The sequence below is a fragment of the Vanellus vanellus genome, assembly GCF_965231255.1.
Source record: "Vanellus vanellus genome assembly, chromosome: 6".
NCBI classification, from domain to species: domain Eukaryota; kingdom Metazoa; phylum Chordata; class Aves; order Charadriiformes; family Charadriidae; genus Vanellus; species Vanellus vanellus.
The window spans coordinates 3,470,663-3,493,692 of record NC_138911.1 but is presented as its reverse complement, the minus strand read 5'-3'; the positions used below and the strand labels follow the sequence as shown (position 1 = coordinate 3,493,692).

The following is a 23,030-nucleotide window of genomic DNA, read 5'->3' as shown; positions in this document are numbered from 1 at the left end:
CAAAACACCCCTGATGCCCGGGAGGCAAAACTTAATTTTCTTCATTGATACAACCAACTTTCAAAAAACACCTTGAATTCTGCAGTAGTTTGGACCTTTTTTATGGACTCATTTGACTCCTGTGTGGTTCATAGGAGAATAAACAAAACAGAAAACCTGAATTCTTCTGTTTCTTTTTTGCTGTCTATGTTTTTTCTTCACACAGCTTTTTCAGCAGCCTCTGACATGATACTGCCTGATTACTTCTGTGAAGATCCCATCACTATTTTCAGTTATTTTGTAAAAGCAAGAAAATTTGGGAACACGGTCCATGTTTTTCTGTACCCTTTTTTAAACCTAGGTCTATTCTGTGTGCTCCACATTGCACTATTTAATGTAAATAATTTGTCTTTTTGCATTGTTTCAGTATAAAGGAAAGCAGAAATCAAAGAATTTAGACTTTCTTATTCAAACACAGTTTCTTTCTTTGTTAGAATATTACAGAAAAGATGAGAAGGTGGAAGGAATGAAACATACTTTTTGATATAGACACCTTCCTGTTTTTACCTTTATAGGGATGTAAGCAGTGCTAAACCTATAACTACTAGGCTTAGTAAACTCATTCTATAGACTCATTTTACTTCTCTCTCACAGAATTCACCCCTTAATGATAGAAGATTTTCACTACCTAGTTTTAAATGATCACACTGTTATTCAGTAGGTAGCCCACAAGAAGAGATTTGTGTCGGTATGGCCGGGAATGGGATTTGCACCTGTCTGTTTCTATGTAAAGTCATATTTAACTTACAGATCTTTTGTTAAATTCAGATTGAATGTTTATTTCAGTGCAGTCTCCAGCTGTGCTGTATCAGGGCCTAATTCTAGAGCACAAGGCCACATATTGAAATGACGATTATTTGTGCTTGTCAAGCACATCTAAATCTTTGTACTACTCTGTCATCTCCTGGATGTCAAGAGAAATTTTTAAAGCTTAATCCCTTGCTCAAAATTAAACTTGTGATGTGAACTCCCCTCAACTTTGTAAAAGTTAACTTCCAGAATCAGCGTAGAAAAAATTATAGAAATGTATTTTTATATGGATTGAACCAAAACTCAGGATCATTAAACCCTGTCTGGATTTGCAGCTTTCAGTTTAGGATTACCTTGTGAAAATAACAAGCATTTGAAAAGAAAGAATAATCAGAACATAGCAGCCACCTTAAATTAGCAAGTCGCTATGGTTTTTGTATGCCCAATGTGACTGTTATTTTTTTCCCAAAAATAGTTAAAACTATTTAACCTAGAACTAGGACTTCCTGTAGAAAACTTAGGTAAACAAAAGTACCTGATAAAGATTCTCATGCCCAATGCTGAATTTTCCTATATTGCAAGTTCCGTCCACACCATAAACTCGGCTTTCACATCATATTTGGGTCCTGTTTTAGAAGAGGATTCATCAACTGTTAAACAGCTATATATTGCTAAAGCTCGGTCAATGCAAATGCCACTTTATCAACATTCATTTATTTGAATGACAAGGTCAGGTGTCTTGGGTTTTTAATTAAAAAAATTCAAGAATAATCTAGTAATGTGTAGGTCTGTTGAAATGTTTGAAGTAGCTTACAATTTTACTTTTCTTGGACAGTCTAGGAAAAAGTATAGTTGATACTGGCTGACCATAACATAAAAATAAATATATGTAAGTTAAAAAATAAACCAGTTTTCTAACTCCTGTATTCCATAAAAATAGGAATGTAGCTTTTTATGAGGAACTGCCAAAAGAGCCATGAAAGTGCTATACCTTCTCTATGGACACAAAACTGGTAAGTGTAAAATATTCATATGCTCTGGGAGGACAGGGTCACTGAGATAATACCCTATGGCAAGTTAGAATGAAAATACTAGTAATGAAAGTGATATATATATATTTTTTTTTTAAGAAAAGAAAATGTGAAACTCATTGACAAAATTATTACATCCAACTAATTTACATTTGAATGTGCCTTAGTTTATCTCACATCTCTTTTACCACAGATAATAATTCTACAATAGCTAAAAGTAAGTGATGTGACTTTCAGTTATATTATACAGGGTACAAAAAGTGTCCATGTTAATGCCTGTCATACAATCACAGCTGTTAGTTTTTTTAGTAGTATTTTGACGACTCTGTCTTTTCCAGCCCCCATACAGGCTCCCCCCATCCCCATCAGCGTCCTCTCCTTCTTCGCTGGTTCTTGCTTGGGGGCTTCAGGAGACTCTCTCGATATTTCACGTTTGTGTGGAACAGTCGGACCATTTCATGGTCTTTGTTATCCAGTACTCTGGGCAGAAAGAGAGATGATTTCTGTGTCCTGCGAGTTTTAAAGCCCCTTCTGGGTCGTCCTTTTCCATTGATTGAGACATACCAGAGTCTCTCTGCACTGGCTTTGCGCTTGGCGCCGGCTCTGTTAGGTACAGTTCGGTAGAGACGGGAGGCGTAGGTGTTATAACCCAGTTCATGGATTCTCTCCACAAACTCACACTCTGCATTGTAATTTTCCTGTAAAGCAAACATAATGAAATTTAAGAAAGACTATATGGGCAATAGCTGTCTTCTACCTCAATAAGACTGGACTAAAGTCTTAAGAAAGTCTCTACTCAGTTTTAGGATAAGGACAGCAACACGTGTGGCAAGAAAAACGCAGACTGGTGGTACAAAAGGCGAGCAGAAGAGAAGCACTGAGCCTGAACGGCTGTGCAGCAAGGTGCTGGCAGCAGTGTGAACATACTCTGTGGGTCGTAGACAGAAAGAGGACAAAAAACAATCTGAAAACAAAAAACTACATGTGAACAGGAATGAATAGCTCTGTTGATTGTTCAGCTGTAAATTTAATTTTTTTGTGCTTAAGGATCTAAATATGCCTGTGAACTGGATAGATTATTTAATTGCTGCATATCAACTTTTGACATCTATTAAAAAGGTAAAATACTAGAGTTTAATGTTAAATGTGGCTCTTTATTGGTGTAGTATTAGTTAGATACACCTGCAGTCTGTTACACCCAGTTTGTTACAGATATTTGAGCAGTAAACAACACCTTTATAAAGTTTCTTTGCTTGCTTCAGCATAACAAAATGAGCGTACACCCTGTCCACCAGCGTGTTTCTCCGAAAAGCTAGGCTGCTCCTTTATCAGAAACCGTAAGGGAGAATACGCACCCATCCTGGGTCCTCACATTTTACATGATCTGCCAAAATTTGCCCCTTTTCATCTGGTCCTCAACTGAGAGAAAACAGTATGCAGAAGACTGGCAAGAGGAACTCCATCCTCCTCCCTGTGAGCGGTGGAAAAGGTGCAAATAAAGGACCTCCCACACTCTAAATCTTTTCTTAACTACAAAATCATCTTTGTGCTACCTGTGTGAGTAAGATTCCAGTATCTAACATGCATAAAGCACGGAGGCCGAGGGGAACTGTTGCCATGGTTTTGACAGAGGATTTTTTTTTTTTATTTAACGTTGCCTCTGCAGGCCTGGAAAGGGCACGGGTAGGCAGGCTGGGGCCAGAAAAGCCATAGACTCCATTAACAGCATGTCTTTAATGCTGTTCACTCACCAGAAATGCTGATAGGCATTTAACAAGATTTTAAAAGATTCCACATGTCTCAGCATCACAGCTGTAAAACGGAAGTGCCCTTCCTTGCAAGGACAAGGTTTTCATATGCTGTGGTGCTGGAGCCCATGCAACTACCATATGTAGGTTGATCTGTCCTGCTGTCTGCCTTGGTTCTGGTTGTAGAGGGTTTGTCACAGAGGATAAACCCAGAGGATTATCACAATCTGCTAAGGACACAAAGGAATTCTGCAGACTTAACAAATTCATTTTATTGACGTGGGAAAATTGGCGATCCAAGGGATAATGGGGTTATTCCAATACGATTTCATAAGGTGCTCCCTATATAATTATCCACAAATAAGTCAGTCTTATTTGAAATAGGAGCCTTGCACAGGTTCCGAGCACAGTGACATCAATGAAGTCATTAGTTTTTTTCTAGGCAAGCAAGGCCAGGAAGCTTCTCCTGAGCTGAGCCCTCAGCCTTTGCTGCTTCTGTGAAAAAGCTGGAGTGGAATAGCTTTTCCTGGATCGTCCCTCCAGGTCTGAAACACAAGTCTGAAACAGTCTCTCTCAAACTTGAGCTGGAGTAGCACAATTTATATTTTCTAGTTGTACAGAAACCCTTCATGGCTGATATTCCTTGGCATGTGACAGCTGAACAAACTTCAGGATGGCCTGATGCTGCTCACACTAGACAGGGAAGTCCAGAAGAAAAGGACTCTCTGGGCTACCCTACTCTAGGCTTTTCTCCACTCTAGGAGAGGAGCTTTTTGCTCAGAATTTGTTTAGTCTTATTTTAATTCAGTTTAATTAATCTGGAGGAAAGACGTACCTATTTTGAACAGGAAAGAGAGAAAGATGAGAAAGAACTTGAGATTTCATCCTCCCCATTGATTTAATTGGGGCAGACGCTGGCTCTGAGCTGATGGAGGAGCTCCATTGACAAAGATGCCCATTTAAATCAGAATATTAACTGGAAGCATAGATATGGCCAGCCTTAGCTCTGGCATAGCAGAGCTGGTATGTCCTCATGTCACTTCAGCTGCATTTTCCTTTGCCAAAATTGTTTGTGATGTGCTTCTCTGCACCAGCAAAGACCCATCACCTTTACACACAGGCCCTTTAATCAGCGTGCATCACATGAGACACATTATAGAAGCTGGGTCGTAAACACTATCAGAACATTCTTGAAAAGGTGGAGTAAAATACATTAAACCAGGGAGGCAACGGAGTTGATTGTGTTACCCAGGTTGCATTCACATGGAAAAAAGCTCACATTCCTTGAGGATATATCATATTGTCCAAATCAACAGAATTATGTACCATGACTAGTTGGAGGAAGCAAATTGCACGTTTTACTCTCTTCAAATCTGCTCTCATACCACAGGATTCCTGGAGAACCTGCACAGTATGGCTGATCCACAGTATGAGATCACAAGATTGCTAGGGATGTAATCAAAGACAATGGAAGAAATTCAAGTAGGTAGCTAATGTGTATAGTATACACACTGATAAAGATGCCTTAGTGTGTCCCTGAACGTGAAGACGTCTAAGCTAAAGTATTTTATTCACCGAGGGGAAGTATTGGCTGGGCAGAAAAGGCAAGGCTCCCACTAATGTCAGTAGAGCCCAGATTTTACCTCAAAGATCAGGACAAAAAATGATTCAAGGAGTAGAACAAGGTGTTTATTTTCACCTTTATCCTCTTGCACCTTCTCATACTTCCTTTCCTTGCTACAGCCCTGCCTTTTAGTACCTATAAATTCTTTCACTGCCCAACCAAATGCTCTGTGCAAAGAAACTCCCGTCGGAAGCTGCTTTCCTGTAACAGAGATGCTAAATTACTTCTGAATATTCTTTATCTGACATGTATATCATCTGCCAGTGTCCAAGAGCCACATCAAATATAAAGATGGATAATTTTGGCTGGAGATGGACATTCTGCACTGCAAAGGCTGGCTGCTGAGTTCTTTATCAGTGTACTCAGTTGCCCAGAATCTTGGCTGGCTGAAATACCTTTGTCAAATACATTCTTCTGCCTTTGGCTGTACAGGCAAAAAGCAAGTAAGAACACAGCTTCTTTCCACTTTTAAAAATATACTGTTTGGTTGTCTGTAACGATTCCCATTATAATATTATGCTTTTCTCTACAAATGTTTGTTTATAAGAAATCAGTGCTCCCCACTGGACCGGTTCTCCCCATAGGAAATGACAGGCACATGCCAGTCTTAAGTAAAACTTACTGATGCATAAAGTCTGCCCCTTTTGTTCATGGCCAGGTATCTGCCAGAGAACAAGCCCTTGATGGCAACGATTCCAACATCAACAGCAGTTATTTCAAGAATACCTAGAAACAGAAACAATTATGAGATATGTTGTTGTTCCTCATCATGTGTAATTTTTTGAGATACATTTGAATAACTGCTTACCTGCTGAGTATGATTTCACAGCTATCACTAGCTCACACCAAAATCATAGTGCAATCATGTGAATGAAACAAGACTATTATTTGAAACAGTATAAAACAGCGATGATGTGGGAATTGTTTGAGACAAGCTTGACAATAAATCCCTAGATGTCTGATTGAGATTGAACTCTTTCAAAAATGAAAAAGATCTGACAGTGAACTAGAGGTTCACTTAATCCTATATGTATATAAAAAAGTTTAAATCCTCTTTAATGCTTAGGAACACAAGAGCTCTTGACTTATTGAAACCAGTCACAAAGCTGTCCATTTCAGGACAAAGCCCTTGCTGAGGTCTCCAGAGGGTAAAACAGAGTGAGTCAGTTGCATTTTAGAACCATGTATATAATCATGAAAGGAACTTGTCATTTAGGAGGTCAATGTAGCCCTCCAGGCAAGGACAATATGACTGTCTGAGCCAAATTAAAAGGGAGGAGATTTTCAGGCCATCAAAAATGGAGTCTCAAACACAAGAAGAGTGTCACGGGTGAGGCTGGCACAATACCTGCCAAAATGTTTATGTCCAGCCAAAGGTGCCATGATGGAGGCACAAATGGCTCAGGAGATGTTGTTTTATGTGCAGGGCTCTCTAGCTCGCTTGCTCAAACTCTGCTTTCAGCTGGCCCAATGGCTCAGTACTTTCTACAAGTGTTTGAAGGCAAAAGGTGACCCTTGTACCCAAACCCGTTGCTGCCTTTTGGAAATGATATAGCAGAGCCAGGGGCCCATCCCCTTTGCAAAGCTGGATTGCTGGCCTGGGAGAGTTGGGGTGGTTTTGGTACAGCTGTTTTGAATCAGGCACCGGTTCACCACTGAAGGATGCCTCCTCCAGGCTTTCATAGCGAGGGGGTTTTCCTCTAGGAAATAGTGGTTTTCCTTTATGGACTTCAGACAGATCCCTGAGGTCGCCCTATCTTTGTGTGCCATCACCAGCTGGGATTTACGCTTCCTGGGGTGGCGGGGCCGGGCTGTGCCCACGGCCGGGGACGGGGCCGGTGCGGGGGTGCCCGGGGCTCCCCCCGGGCAGCGGTGGCGCTGAGCCCCGCTGTCCTCCCTTCTGCCGCCCTCGCACAAACCCCCTCACTCCCGACATATCCCGTTTCATCTTAATTACTGCCGATCCCCGGCACATGTCAAAGGGGACAGATGTGATTTAGCCCGTGGAAGCTCAGGTCCCCTGCGAGAGACAAGCTGGGGTGGGACGAGGCAGGCGAGGGCAGCCTGCAGCCCGTCGAGGAGGGCACCGGGACTCGGCCCCGGGGAGGTGCGAGGCCACCGGTTGCCCAGCGGGCCGGGCCGGGCCAGGGCTGGCGCGGAGAGCCGCCGGCGGAGCGAGAGCAAGTGACAGGTCGGGGCGGGTGTGCAGGGCACGTTCCCGGTCCCGGTCGGGGGGAGCTTGGGAAAAAGCTGGGGTTTGGGCGCCCTGCTCTGCCCCGCGGTCACTGAGCCCCTCCAGCGCCAGCCGGCCCCGCTCGGGAGTTCCCCGCCGGGAGTCCCCGGGGACGGAGCGGGAGCGGGAGCCGGAGGGTGCGAGGGTGCGGAAAGGGAGCTGCGGGGTCCGGCGGAGCCAGCGGGGCGGCTCCCGACACGCCGAGGCGAGGTCTTGCCGAGCCCGACGAGGGGAAGGGACGAAAGCCCCGGCAGCTGGGGGTGTTCCCGGTCCCCGCCGAGCAGCCCCAGCCGCCAGGCAGCATCTCCGGCCCCGGGGCAGCGCTGGGCAGGAGGAGAGGCGGGAGCGGCTTCGCCGCCGCCCCGTCCGGCACCGTCCCAGCACCCGCCGTCGCCTGCCCGCTGATGCTGCAGCAGGACGTAATTGGTCCGAGGGAGAGACCCCCCTCCCCACACACCCCGGCCCGGGGGAAGCGGGATGGGAAAGGTGTGCCCGGTACTCACTGAAGACGCTGTTTTTCTCCAGGGTGCCGTTGATCTTGCCGTTGGGGTGGATCTGGAGATGGTACTTGGTGGCACAGTAGAGTTTCCTGCGCCTGGGCGCTCCCCCGAGGTGCTCGTAGACGCCGCCGCGACCCCCCGCATCCCGGCGCGGCCGGGGGTCGCTCGGGGAGGCTCCGGCGGCCTCGGCCACCCCCGCGGCCCGCCCTGGGGACCACGGCTCCTGCAACAAACTCAGGAACAAGATCCAAATTATAACCATTGTGGCATGATGGCCGCAGCGCTTAGTCTGCGGGGGAGATGGAGGCTTGGAGCGAATGACACCAGGGGTCCCATTAAAGCCGTCTTGCTAGCAGCACTCCAAAGTTGCAGAGCACACACTGGTTCGAGCCGTGAAGCATCGGCAAGTTTTTATCAGCCCCGATCTGGCCCTTTTATCTGTCTCAGATTTACTTAAATCAATAGACATCAGCAAAGGCCACCGAAGAGTCCCAGCTGTTTGGATTAGATGGAGCTGCCGTGATCAGCCTTCTCCTTGGGTTTCCAGCTAGACAGACGGCATGCATGAGAGACAGAGAGGCAGGAGGAGAGAGAGAGAGGGCGGGGGGGGGGGGGGGGAGACACCCACTGAATTTCGGCAAGAGACTGAGACCGTGGGGAAAATAGTTGATCGACGGAGCATAGAAATAAAAGCAGCTTCCTGCAACAATAGCCTGATCTGCGACCAATTGATACAAAGCAGAGGAGGCAAAAGGTATCAGTCTCGTGTGAACTCCCAGAGTGCAGCGTGGATAAAATTACACAGCATCTCTCCCCGACACACCACACACCCGCACACCCCCGCACGGAGGAGGAGGGGGTGGCTGGCTGCGGCCGCCTCCCGCCCCCCCGCCGCCCGCCGGCCCCGCGGAGAGGCGCGGTGCAGCCGCGGACCCTCCGCCGGGTACCGCCACCCCCTGCTCAGCCCCCGGGGCCCGCCCGCCGTAGCCCGGGAGGAGCGCGGGGGGGGGGGGGGACGGGGGACGACGGGGACGACACAGTTGGGGGCTGATGCTCGAAGCGAACATCTTCGGGAGGTGGCTTTTGAAAATGCGCATGTTAAACGCAGAAGCGTAAGAAAGGTGGTGCGGGTCCTGGCTCCTGGGAAGGGGACGAGCACTTTTTAATGGCTTTCACTCAGGAGTCAGGGTTTCTGCAGCCTACCCCCCTCCCCCAGTGTCGAAAGCAAACAGTTATTACTAAATCAATCAGTTCATGGTTACAAATAATACACAATATTTAGATAGGTCTTTCAAGATTTAGTAATTTCTAAATTAACTTAGACAAAGTAGGGCCCAGCGAGTGTTATTACATACGTCCCTGAATGCATTTGCAAGAAGTTGGAGCTAATCCTTTTTCTCAGCTCCGGTGCCTGGAAAGTCTCATTAGCTATAGCAGATCTGCACTCGCTACCCTGTAGCTTCACACAACTGCCTACGCTTTCAAAATATGATGGAGCTACCTATAAATAAATATAAAAGAAGGCAAAAGGTTCAACAACTCAGTGAATTACGCTGTCCCTGTGTGCTACTCAAAGGCAGCTCGTTAATTAGATTTGCATCTGAAACAGGCAGTAGGAGTTTTGGGGAAGTGTTTGAGAGATAATTAGTATTAATGTGCTCGAAGGGCACACAAATACACCTTTGAAGTGAGTCACGTCAGAATTCAAGCGTTTGACCTTGATCAATATAAATTTTTTCCAGAATCGGTGAACAAGAAGAGGTCTATAAAATATTTTTTAAAGACATTGCTATGTAGAACAAGAGGATTTCCTTACATGTTAGAGAACTTAAAAAAAAAAAAAAAGGAAGCTTTTACTAGTGGGAAAATAAGGGAAGGGGTACGACCTTTTCTTAAAAGGCATGGCAGGAGGACGAAGCGATCTCGAAAGCTACTGCCTATTTTAAGCTGTGCTTAATATTTAGTAGTTCTCCAAGGCTAAAAGGCTTTTCATTATATAGTCGTCTGGAATAAAAGGAAACACATAAAAAACCCACAAGCACCCCTCTCCGCCATTACCACCCCTTCCTCCCCCTTTTCTTCTCCACAAGTTAAGCCTTAGCCTCACAAGGAGGGTTTGATCTGGGGATGATAAATGTTTGTACAATTAATTCTTTATTGCTGTTCTTCTGCAACGCCACTTCCAGGCAGTCATGTAGTTCCAGTATGTTTAGTAAAAGTAAACGACTGGAAATTAAAATAATTAAAGTACTGTATCCACGTAAAAACATGAAAACACAAACATGCACGACTCCAATCTTGGAGTGTATTCCGGGGGGGGGTGGTGGAGGAGGTGTCGTCGCCTGAGGGCCAAATCCTTCAGTCCCTCCTAAAACCAGAACCTCTCTGAAAAACCTTCTTCTCGAGGATGCACCGCAAACCGTGTCCTACGGACTCGGAACCTCTAACGAGCTACAAGACAAAAGCGGTAGCAGAAAAATATCCCTGAACGTGCCACGAGTCTCCTGAAAGATGCTTTCACCAGCACAGCGCGAAGGCGAGATAAAACATAATTACTTTCAATAATTATAGCGATCTCTTCCGAGTAAATTTCAGGTCGTTCCGAGCCTAGTGCATCGCCCTGTAGATGTGCAGCTGACATTTTATAATTTTGGATTTGCGGGGTATTTTTCATTAGTGCTCTGAAAAAAAACAATCCCGCAAGATCCTCCTCCTACCCCCCCTCCCCCGCCTCCCACCGCAATAATAAACCAAAAAGACTAGTGGGTGGAAGAGTAACACGTTAATGACTTTTGCTCAAATTGCTTCCATCTTGATCACATTTTCATAATTAGCACCATCATCTACAAATCTTTCCGCCCTAGGCATCTGACACAGACAGGCTTCCCAAGCGATGTGTATTCTACTTATTAGGGAGGGGAACACTTATAGGTCTATCATTAATGGTTCCCTTTCAAACGAAATGAATACGACCTCCAAGGAAATATCAAAGGGCTGTAGCTACCTTGTCTCACTTGGTGCAACACTGAATAGCAAGCAACCTTAAGTCGTTTTGCTCTAGTCAGACATCTATACAATAAAACATAAGCCCACTCTTGTATATTTTAAGTTGTCTGGTGACCATTTTTGAAAACAAAAAGGGTCCCTTTGATGTGGTCTAATTCTAACAGGGGGTGGGACGTCAGATGTGGTCTACCGATTCTTTCTGGAAATATTTTTAATTATGCCCCAAAGCTCCTTGTAGCCCCAAAGTAATAACCAGAGAGCAGTCTGAGTCTGTTACTTAATGTGGAAGGGAGAATAGGCTCTAGACCATATGTAACTAAATTAGAATTACAACCGATAATGATCTATTAATTCGCTCGAAACGTGCGACTTTGAAATGGAACATGTTAGGTATCTATTATTCTTTGTGCTTGATCTTGATAACGGAATATTTCTAAGCCTTCTTTCAGTTAAGCCATAAAACCAGCATTTCTCCTGGCAAATCATTGGGTAAAAGTGAGTATTTGAGACAGATGTGCTTATCCTTACAGCGTGCGCGCTGTAAGCACACAAAGCATTTGTATTCTTAACTCATTACTCTCGGAGAAGGACCATATATATTTTTTCGGATACGCACGCTTAAGATCTTTATGACGAAGCAATGCACGCCTCTATTTAAATATTGCATAAATGTAAACACGGAGAAAAAAAACGCAAAACTTTGAAAGCCCCTCCTTCCCAACTTAAAAATACTAACTTTACCCTCTAACAAAATTTTACAAACACACATTTATGCAACGATTCAGCTTTAATGCTGCTGTGAATCAGGATCTGATTTTACTACGCGGTGCAACGCCTCTGCTGCCGCCGCCGCCTCCGCGCCTGTCCCTCGCTCCTCCGGCCCCCAGCGCTGATTTACGACCGCCCCGCTACTCTAACGAGAAGGAAGTTACAATTTGTAGAGCAATAAATACCGAGGCGGTGGGTGGAGACCCCAGCAGAAAAAAAAAACAAAAAAACAAAAAAAAAAAAACCAACCAAAAAAAAACAACACCAAAAACCAACAACCGAAAACCCGCCCTCCTTCACCAATTAAAAATCCATCCTAGCTCAAGTGTGGACCGTGGGAAGGTCTCAAAGAAAACACAGTCTCGGTGATTATTAGGTGTTTGTTTGCAATGTGCTAAATGTCGTCTTCTGAACATAATTTTCCTGCCCGATACAGTTTGCTCACACCTGCTGATATTAGGAAGAGGTAATAAAATGCAATTGATTTTATTCAGCTATATTTTGTTTTCTTTGCGGTTTTCTAGCGGGGCTATTCTGCACCCTGTGAACAATATAATCTTGTTTAAATGACTTTCCAGACCACACAGCATCACATTACCCTGTTCTATACATGTAGGCAATACTGTTTATTGTATTGTAAGCTATTAACTCCTAGAAAGCAGGATGAAGGGAGAGTGGAGGAGGAAGGCTCTGGGGAGTAAATTCATAGCTTCCAAGGTTCAGGTTGCTTTCTCAGGTGGAGAAAATAAGATTTAGACCATTTCAAATGAAAATAGATAGAGTTCTCTAAAGGAAATGTTAAACACGTAACAGGCATATCAGTTCTCCACTGGTATGAACTGGTTTTCATGTTTACAGTTACTTTCTATGGTTTATGGAGAAACAATCTGAAGTCTTCAGATTTAAGATGATACAGTTGATTCTATACATATTATGCGAGCTACTGCTGTATGGCACTTGGGACAATAATTTAGATTTTTTAAACTTTTGTATTTAGGTTAAAAGCATGTGTGGTTTCCTGATATCCTGATATCAGTGAGATCTACTAACTTATCTGTTATATATTATTATCGTTATTGTTATTTTATTGACACCAAGATGCAAATGCCTAAGTTCCTTACTCCAGGAAACTTCTACTAAAGTTGGCAAGAGTTTCTTTCGCTGAGGACTGAGGGATTAATCCTTCATTCAAAGTCCATGGAATTCACTAAGAGCCTTTTCTTTAATGCCAGTGAATTTGGATCAGGCCCAATCTTATTACTAGAAAAATTGTTTTCCCCTGTTCTCAGATAATCTCTTAATGGTTTACTGAATGAAAATATTCAAAACAATAAATGCCACAACATTAAACAAAATTTTCAAGTCTCTTTCTTCCCTCTGTTGCTTCTCCTTTTCAATACAAGAAACAAAGGAAACAGTAGAAGAAATGTAACACTACCGAAATATGTGCGACGGTGCAGTTTAGATGACTGTCACGTGGCTTGTAATGATTTGTGGCAGGCTCAAACCATGGTACAATAGGGATATTCAGACCAATACAGAACTGTAAACTGCAGCCACGAAAATAACTAAACACAAGGGATACGGGGATGTCTAGAAGAGGAGAGAGGGAATGTAAAAACAATAGAAATGTAATTTGTTGATGACTTGGGGACCAGATTTGCATACCTGCTTCACACCTTTGATATCTCAATCGTCACTTAATAGCCTGAGCTCTTGGAAAAATTTTGCTCCTTTTTTTGGTAACTCAGCACGTGTTTTTGAAATCAGCTTCAAAGCATTTCTTTAGATTTACAGGGAAGTGTTGTGTACCTGAGAGAAGTATCTGGCCCATATCCATGATGTAATTGTGCTTTGTGCCTGAAGGACCTGCTATTCAGATAAATCTCTTACTACTTTTAGAATTTATCCCCTGGTTACTTTCACAATCAGAGGCTTGTTACAATCTCATTCAGCCCTGCAAATCTTTGGGAATTGGGTTACCTGAAGATAAAAGATCTCTCTTTCTCCAAGCTGTGGCTGGATCAACACATTGCAAAATCAGATGACAGGCGCAGGGGTCAGGCCTAGGTCTGTCCATGGGGCTGCCCAAGCGCCAGGGATAAAAACTGAAAGTAGCTGCCATGGGGAAATGCCACGCGCATGAACATATGTCCCTGGAAGAAAAAAACTAGTGCCAGGAATTATCCATTCCAAACTGAAGATTAGTAACTTTTCTGGTTTTAGGGAAGACTACTTCAGATCAAGGTTTACATCATATGGCTGGGGTTTCCCCAGAAAATCCCATTCATGGTTATATGTTGTCCTAAGGTGGCCACGATGCGGTCTGTTGAAGTTCCATGTAGATCAAGGGATGAGAAAGAGGGCTGAGTAGGCAGGAGAAGTACAGGCAAGGAAAGGTTATGCAACTTGCAAAACTAAAAAGATAATGTAGAGAACAAACAGAAACACAAATTAAAATTAGTACCCTAGGTGAATTTCAATGGAATTCCTTCTTTTGCCTCAAGGTAAGAGATGAAAGTACCTGGCATTTGTCACCAGTGCATAAAGAAATGATCCCATTGGTATTCCTCACACACATGTGCACAAACACACTCTGACATCCCACACAGTAAAGGTGAGAGAAAAACATGCAGTGCAAAGAAGGAACAAATTAAAAGGATCTTTCCTTCTGGTACTCCCCACGTCTACCTATCAGGACCTGGATGGAAAATAAAACGGAGCAATAAATAAGTCTGAGTGTCCTAGTTACAGTTGCAAATATATCAGTTTACCTCTAGACCCAATGTCACTACGGCCTCTTTGGTTACAGTTTCAGACACTGGCCATGACAACTTTATCCTGTCTGTTAGGCAGGTAGGAGGCACTCAGGACACAGGGATGACCCGGAGCGGTCCTGAGGAGTCCCGAGAGGCTCAGGCTGAAATCAGTGTTATTTTGCTCCCCTCCAGGTCCCTGCCGTGGTCACCCAGGAGGTCTGTGGTTGAGGAGAACATGGGCACCGAGGCCCTGGGGCTTACTCAAGCTAGCAGAAAAGTGGCCTCCGCTTGATACTGTGCAGATATAGATCCCTCCCATGGACTCCCTCTCTAAGGAGGGACTGAAGGTGTCTCTTGCTAGATCTGCAACTCCCTAGAGGAAACTCTCTGCTGAGAAAAAACAAGTCCTTTCTTCATAATTTTCTTGTCTTTTTTGGAAGTGGAAGTCCTACTACTTAAATCCTTCTGATCAGCAGTGCAAACAAGGAGGAATTAATCTCTTTTCACTGCTACATCCCTCTGCCTTCCTTCAGGAAATTTATGCTTTTTACCTGGACACTTTAATGTTGACATTTCAAGGTAGAGCTTGCAGTGTTTTTCCTGGGCAGTAGCTGGGCCTCGCAGTACACCTGTCATTCGAGATGCCGCAACATTGAGTTCCCTTTTGCGTAACGTTTCAGCATCCCTCCCCGGGGTGCTTGATGTCTGGGTATAAAACCCTCTTTGCTCGGTTCTCCTGTAGCCCCAGCAGCCCTGGCAGCCCCTGCTGCCTCGCTCCTGGCTGCCCTCTCCCCTTCGGCACCTGCTCTCCTGCAAGGCAGAAGGTTCCAGCACCAGGGTCCTCTCCTGTCACTGGTCACCCCACATAGCAGATGTGGCCTCAGTTCCTCTGTCACTCTTCTTTTCTGCAGCCTTTAACAAATTCTTTTTCATAATGGTTTCATTAATTAGGTTACTAATCAAGTGATCAATACCATGTTCTAGACATCCTATATCTAAGACAGCGTATCCAAGAAAGCATTAGATATATCAAGACCATTTGGGTCTCCCGTTTCAACCCAATTTGACAAGTGGGTAGGGCTGTCAGAGCTACTAGATCTGAAGGTATGTTTTACACCTGTAACATAAAGAGGGAGGTTTAATAATTTAATAGTATGTTCTCTTAGTGCACTTCCTAATCTGAGACAATCTCCTACTACTTCTTCTGTCCTCAGAAAAATTTCATAGAAGTGATGACCTAAATTAGCAATGTGTTAACCAAAAGAAATAAAATATGTTCCTGAAGAATCTTAGAAAGAAGATGTAGATGTAATTTGTGATTGACAACAACACAGAAATGGACTGAGGACTGCCTGTGACACTGTTGGTGTCACAAAGGGGGAAGAACTCTAACCCCCTCCTCACTACTTGCAGCCTCTGGTTTAAATTAGTGATTATTAGCCCCAATAGAATATTTTCTCACTGAAGAGGGCTTTTTGGTGGCAAAGTGATGTATTGTGATCAATAAAAGACATCAGGGCCATTTTCTTTCCTCAAAGCAGGACATCTTTACATCGCACAACTGCGGCCCTGCCAAATGCTGTAACTCAGTCTTAGATACCAGTGCTTACATACCAGATTTCAGCTGATTCCTGAGCTAGCGGCTTGCACAGAAGTGGTTGTGTAAGCATCAGGTATGGGTAACCTTGGTATCACCAACATCCATAGCCCAATTCCGCCTGTGCTGGAAGCTACAGGTGAATTTGTAATGAATATTTTTCCCATTACTACTTTGGCAGCTGTCTCCCTTTCCTTAGAAGTTAAACAACATAAGCTCATAAACTCAAAATAGCGGAACTAGGAGCTAATGACCAGTATTATTTTATCCATCTCTAACCTTTACTGCCACATCTCACCTCACTTCACTGCTTTCTTTCAGAGATTTTTCTCATCGGGAAGTGAAACCTGGCCTTCTCTCTCCTCTAGTTGGGATGTCTGACTACTAAGAACAGGTGATTCTTTTTTTCATCACTTGTGAATAATCCCAGCATAGGTGAGTTGCATCCCATAAATGTGGCATCTTAGATATCTTTACTGAGGCTTTTTTTTAGGTGGATATGTACGGATCAGAATTTTCCCTTTTACTCATTTAAAAAGTATTGATGTATCTTGCAGAATTATTTCTTTAGCAAATTACAGGAGGCTGGCTAAGTAGTTATTGATATCTTGATGTCTGAGAACTGCTTTCTCCAAAGGATATTCTTTGCTGTCATGAATTTCTCCTAGGTAATCCAGTTATTTGTCTTAATGATCTATCTCAAAAGTAAAAATGTCCAGAGCTGCTCCTGTATCGTCTCTTACAAACTGTCCACAGAAAATTGAGTCCAAATCAACTCCTTCAGCCACTTCTGATTTTGTTTTTGGCTCAGAGGCCTCCAAGACTCTAACTTGACCACAGCAGCACTCTGCAAAGTGAAGAAAATCAGCCTCTATTTTGGAGGCATCTGGTTTAGTTCAACTCCTTTTCTGGGTTGATGGCTTTTACTCAAAGACTACGATGAGGATCTAACTAGGATCATTTCACAATCCAAAACTTCAGGACAATCTAAATAAGACTACTGGAACCCCAACGGGTCTCTGCAAATTCCCAGGTTTATTTTCTTCTCTGAAATACACTTGTTCTCTGATTTTAACACTTAACCACAGAAATTCAAAACACATCAGGAATTTCTGCAACAGAAGGGTATAAAACTTTTTTGGGAAAGCAGAGAATCTTACTGAAATATTTGGAAATTACCCACATAAACACATCCTCCAAGAAGCAAGAGCCTTTTGCAGAATTTCTCAACTAGACATGTTCACAAGAGAGTGCAAAGCTATTTACAACCTCTCCTTTTCCCATCATCAGGTCTTTAGCAGACATATTCTTCCAGACTACCATTAACTCTTTTTCAATAGATTCTCTTCAGTTCCTGGAGCTGCAGGACTCCAAAGAAAGTCAGACACAAGTTGCAAGGAATGATCCCCAAAACAGTTTGGTAGACCAGGAAGCTGCAACACTCTGGTCTCAAGGTTATGAACACAGGTGAATTCTACTATGAAGAAGTCAGATCCCTTATGTGAGGTCAAGGGCACCGTTATCTGTTTGCCTCAGAAGTATCTTGTTTATTCATATATGAAGGATGTTACCTGGAGTTGTGCTCCAGCTACATCAAAGTGCAATGTTGTTCCCTAAAAACTGGTCTCTGTATCAGACCTCCATAGAGGAATCCTGGAATACTTTTCAAAGACACTTCAGATAATTTGGATATTGCTCAAAAAAGCACAGTTCCCGTTCTACTTCCTCACCCTCCCCACATGGGTTTTATGCACAGTTTATCTAGGGCTAACAAATCCTACCCTGTGCTTGCAAAACCTTACACCTGATCACAAAGATTTCCTTTTTTTTTTCTGACTCTGACCATTTGGCTCTTTGCCCACTCTGTACTGGAAGAAATCTCAGTGTGGAGCAGGAGAAGTTTAGAGGCTTAAGTTGTACCATTTCCCCTCATGGAAATGAAAATGCGCATGTCATTTTCAGTCTCCTACCCAATCCAATCCAGCCTAGCCATTAAATATCCAAAATACACTAATAATTCTTGTGTAAGAAAAAACCCAAGGGAAGCACACAAAAGTAATAGACAGCCTCCTCTGCTCCCTGTGTGCCTTTGCCTTCTGCCACTCAGGAGGATGAAAGCAATGCCCAGCAAGGCTTGCACCTAGTCTCATTCTGTATTACCACCTTGGACTCAATAATTTGGCTATTCTGAGAACAGGAGGGTTGGTCAGCCCACGCCTTTTCCCACTTGCTTCTCTGCTGCCTGTTGGCAGGGTGTGTGTCACAGCAAGTGTCCTCCCCTCCAGCCGGCTGGGTGGGGGCCTCCTCCTCAGACAGAGAAGATTGCCATTTTCTAAACGAGCTGGACGCAACCTATATCACTAGCATCCTCCACCAGTTAAGGAATAGGACCATCTGTTTATAACCTAAACCAAGACATTCTTTGCTCAATAATATTTGGAAAATAATAATTGGTGGGAGTGGTCTACAGTGGATGGCGACTCACAGAGCTCCCCTGAAATAAATCAGTGAAGTAACTGTCAGACAAACATCTGGATTAAAAGAGAACAGTGGGTTTCCCAATCACCTGAATTTTATGGAAGCAGAATGCAAAGAGTTACAGAGAATTGTTTATTTGCTTTTGTCTTAAGTTTTGAGTTTTCAAATATATATATTTTTTTCAAGTCACTCATTAAAATCTAATCTCTGCTTAGAAAGAAGGACACCCACCTCTGAGCAGAGGCACACAGACACACACAGACACACCTGCATCCCCTAACCAAATGTAATGCCTGAACTTGCAAACTCTTTGTCATGAAAGTAATCTTTATTCACGTGAGCAACCCCACAGGACTATTCATGCAATGGAGAATTACTCACATGAGTAAAACTTTGCAGGATCAGGTCCTGGATCTAACAACAGCATTTTAATTACAGACAATCCCCAAGCAATGTGTACAAAAGAGTTTTTTTCCTGGACAATAACAAAGGTTATTAGCCTGTTCTTTTTTCCCCTTCTTGCTCTTTGGTTTAAAAGGAGGCACCAATAATCCAAACCAAATAAAACTGACCTTTGAACCTTTTTTGCTGTACTTTTTCTCATGCCATGATTTCTTTAGTGTGTTAGTGATCTGAAGGCTCGTTCTGGGCTACAGCCACTTTCCCAGACAGGACTGCCTTTCGTCCCCTGACAAATCACTGCTGAGCCCCTTTTGTCCTGCACCACTTTGATCTCACCTGCCTGTCAGGCAAAAAAGAACTCCCGTACAGTCAGAATGCATTGCAAACAAATTGGCAACCATTTCATTCCCATACACCATTTCAGCAAAGATCAAGATAGAGATAGAGAATTTTTAACCCTTTCATTGACCTGTAGAACCAAAAAGGAATGCTCGATTATGGTGGAGTGATAAGATAATTTCTTAAGGAACTGGAGAATCAAAAAACAAAAACACCCAGCCATGCTCTGTAGATCATAATTGCACGGCGTACTAACTCTCAGATACAAAGGAATTATTGCACAGTGGGCAGTGCTATGCTCAGATACAAGCTTTCTGGAAGATCGATTCCTTTTAATTGGACAGCTGCTTAAGCATAAACTAAAGAAACATAATAGGTATTCTCCAATGTGAATGAAATTAATCCCATTGTAAATGACCATTGGAGTATTTAATGGGCTATCTGAATCCTTTCCAATATACAGACTTAGCCATAGGTGAGTTTCTTTCCCAGTTTAATCTCAGTAAATTTTTTTTATTTTTATTTTTACATTTTACGGTTACTCATCACATAAAGTTTAGAAAAGGCATTATGTTGCAATTTTGAAGTGATTTCATACTTGGCAATGTCTTACCAAGATCTGTATATTTCACTCTGTGATATTAGAGGTATCAAGTCCTTTGCTAGGTCAGTTACGATGCAACTGGCAAGCTGGTCCTGCTTACGTTGAGTCATGTTTTGTCTATTATTTTAAAGGCATAACTCCCTATCATCTTCAATGAACTCAGATCAGCAGAAACAGAGGTGCATTTCACCTGCTTACCATTTATCTGCTCCAAACTATTATCACGTGCCAGCCTCCTGCCCTCTGGCCACAGTAGCAGCCCTGATTACCCAATAGCTTGCTTTCTATCAAAGTATCTCCCTTCCTTTAGTTTAGTCTAAAATGCACTGGCAAAACATTAGTACTTAGAAAAAGGAAATTGAACACATCCATCTCTTCTATTTAAAATGATTGAAAGAGTAAGTATAGGCTTTTGGAGAAAACAAAGCTATACCAGTGATGAAAAGAAGAAGGTCCTTTCAAGCCTGTTGTCAAGCATACATATTAATGAATAAGTGGTATACTGCACCGAAGGAATACTTAAATTACATTTTGTAGCTAAAAGTCGAAAGCTTCTATTTTGCTGCCACATTTACCTGATACAAAGAATAGTGATTGTTTTATTATTTTCAAGATACCCCTGCATATTTATTTGATTTAGAGTGTACAAGTTTTTCTTTCAAGTGTTACTCCGCTAATTCCTTCACAAGGAAAGAGTCCTTTATTTACCGGTATATATTCTCTGAACTTAAAAGGAAAGAAGCTGTTTAAGAGCTTGTTATAAATGTTAAAAGGAAACTATTACTAAATCTCAGCTTTGGTTCATTGTGCTGATGTTGTAATAATGTTCAAAGATATTAACTATTGAGGTAAAAATACTATTAACAAATTATTTTACTTCTTGACAATAAAGCATTAGATTTTTTTTTTTTTTTTTAAACTGAGCTAAGTACAACTTCATATTCAGAAATCCCAGTCCCCAAAGCATGAGAGCAGAATCTCAGTATCAGCTAGTCTTGCTGGGTTGGAAGTTGTTGGTCTGTGTTCTCCATGGGAGACATGTTCCCATCAGACTTTCCTTCAATTTTATATGTGAAAACGGCCTAGTCACGGTAGAGGAGTTGAACAACCTCCTGTGATCGTACTGCATGGCTTCTTTGATTTGGAAAATGCCTTTTTTTGACTTGAAACTGGCCAGGCTTTTTGTGCTTTCACCTCCCTTTGTTTCTTAATTTCAAATTTCAAGTATCTTTCAGAAAGCACTGGACTATGGCACACCTTCTGACACTGAGATCCTTAGGAGAAACTGTCAGAAAGTGTACTCAGCTCATGGCTGCAGTGCTAAAGCCACTGTCAAAAACTGAGGGCTAGACAAATGATGGGAGGCTTCATCATTCCCAAACAGGGTCAGATGCTCTTCTTCAAAAGGATCTCTCCCATCTGGTCTTGCAGGTCTACTTCAAGGGCATTTCATGACCACCCTTTTTTTGGAGATGCTCAGTATCTCTTGACCTGAGCTCAGCCTTCAAGAAAATCTTTGAGGCTCTGTTCCTATTTGTGTAAAGCATAATTTTGTCACAACAGCTGTTCAGCAATTATTCCTAAATTGCATGGGTTTTAACAGGAAACTGTCTGTAGTGAAAATCGGTAAGTTTGGAGTAGGGTCATTTTTCAGGGAATTTCATGGGGTTCCTTGTCTTGATGTACAGCTGAATCAGACCGTATAAAGTAGCTCTGAGAAGGATTAGACCTAACAATAATGCTGATGATGGTATATGTGGTGATACCACTGCTGCTAACCCAAATGCAACTACAATAGTGCAGGTACAGTTAGGAGAGATAATAACTGAAATTCTGTAAAGACATACATACAACAACTGGGAATACAATTACACCCATTGCAAGGAGATGTTGCCAAAAGATGCCAATGAGAAGTTTCTTTACCATACTCGTCTCCAGATATCTTTACGGCTACCTTGAACATTTTTTTCAGCCAGCATATATTAGAGTCTTTCTTAGGGTGTTTTTTTTTTTTTCTCATGAAAGGAAACTACAGCTTGTATTTGACCCAGTGTGTGCAAAAGTCAGCTCCATGTTACCTTTCATATCATTTGTTTTGACTAGCGTTCTTCTCCATACTAGCGTTCTTCTCCATGCAACTCTACATGCTACTTCCAAGCTAGCTTTAGAAATTTCCCCCCTGCTGCTTTTTTTTTATTTTTTTTTAACCTGTTCCCATCAGCTATTTAAGGTGCACTCACTTTTTTTTTTTTTTGAGCCTGATTATTTATAATTAGCATTTTCTGCCCGCATGCAATTGTGCTTTAAACTCTTTCACATTGGGTTAATTCACTGACTTTAAAATCTATTAATTGACATCCAGAGGGAAAAAAGTAAACATGTCTTTAAAGATGGCATGAATGGTTGAATCAAGATTAGGTCCCCACTCTTTTAGTCCCTGATTTTAAGGGAAGGCTGCAGTCTTCAAAAATCAATTGTCTTCAAAGCTCCAAAAAGAAATGGAATGAGCAGGGGTCAGACTCAAGAGCATCCCTTGTGTGCTGGAGTTAACATTACCTAAGTACTTTAAACGATCACTAATTAGTGCTTTCAATGGGCACTCTGAAGACCACAGGATTGAAATATCTTATTTGGGAATAAACAATTGTGCAAGGCAGGCTAGATCAACTCTCTAACAGGGGCAGCAACATAAATCTCTTACAACCTGTAACCAGAGAGAGGTCCTCAAGGACCCGTTAAACCAGTCACAATTGCCCTCTTCCATTATTCCCAGGTTAAGATGGCCACAGGACTCTTGCCTATACAGGCAAAGGCAAGTGTGCTTCCCCGTTAAATTCAGTTTTTAATACAGCCCTTTTTGTCTTGAATCAGGAGCATGAGTGTGCCCCTTGGTATTTAGGAGACTAGGCAGTAAGAAAGGTATCCTTGCTGACCGTTTCAGATGCAACTTGGAAAAATTCTTAAAATATTCTTAAAAGAATTCAATAGAGCTAGAATTTACTATCCACAACTGCATTTGATCAAAACACAAGTATCTAACAAAGCAGCAAATTATAATTAAATATTGCCAGATCCTTGAGTTTCAAATCAACAACCATAAATATTTTCTAGGTGTAACAGGTATAAAAAAAAAATCCTAGTAAGGACAAGAA

The 23,030-nt window shown here is 42.6% G+C and overlaps 1 protein-coding gene across 1 annotated transcript; it reads right to left on the bottom strand.

Moving 5' to 3' along the window:
• Nucleotides 1–2,185: 2,185 nt before the first annotated feature.
• Nucleotides 2,186–8,187, bottom strand: FGF3 (fibroblast growth factor 3; the record flags this gene model as incomplete). Its single annotated transcript, XM_082485109.1, has 3 exons — nucleotides 2,186–2,518; nucleotides 5,815–5,918; nucleotides 7,929–8,187. The coding sequence occupies 3 exons, from the start codon at nucleotides 8,185–8,187 to the stop codon at nucleotides 2,186–2,188; spliced, it is 696 nt and encodes a 231-aa protein (XP_082341235.1).
• Between the last annotated feature and the right edge of the window lie 14,843 nt (nucleotides 8,188–23,030).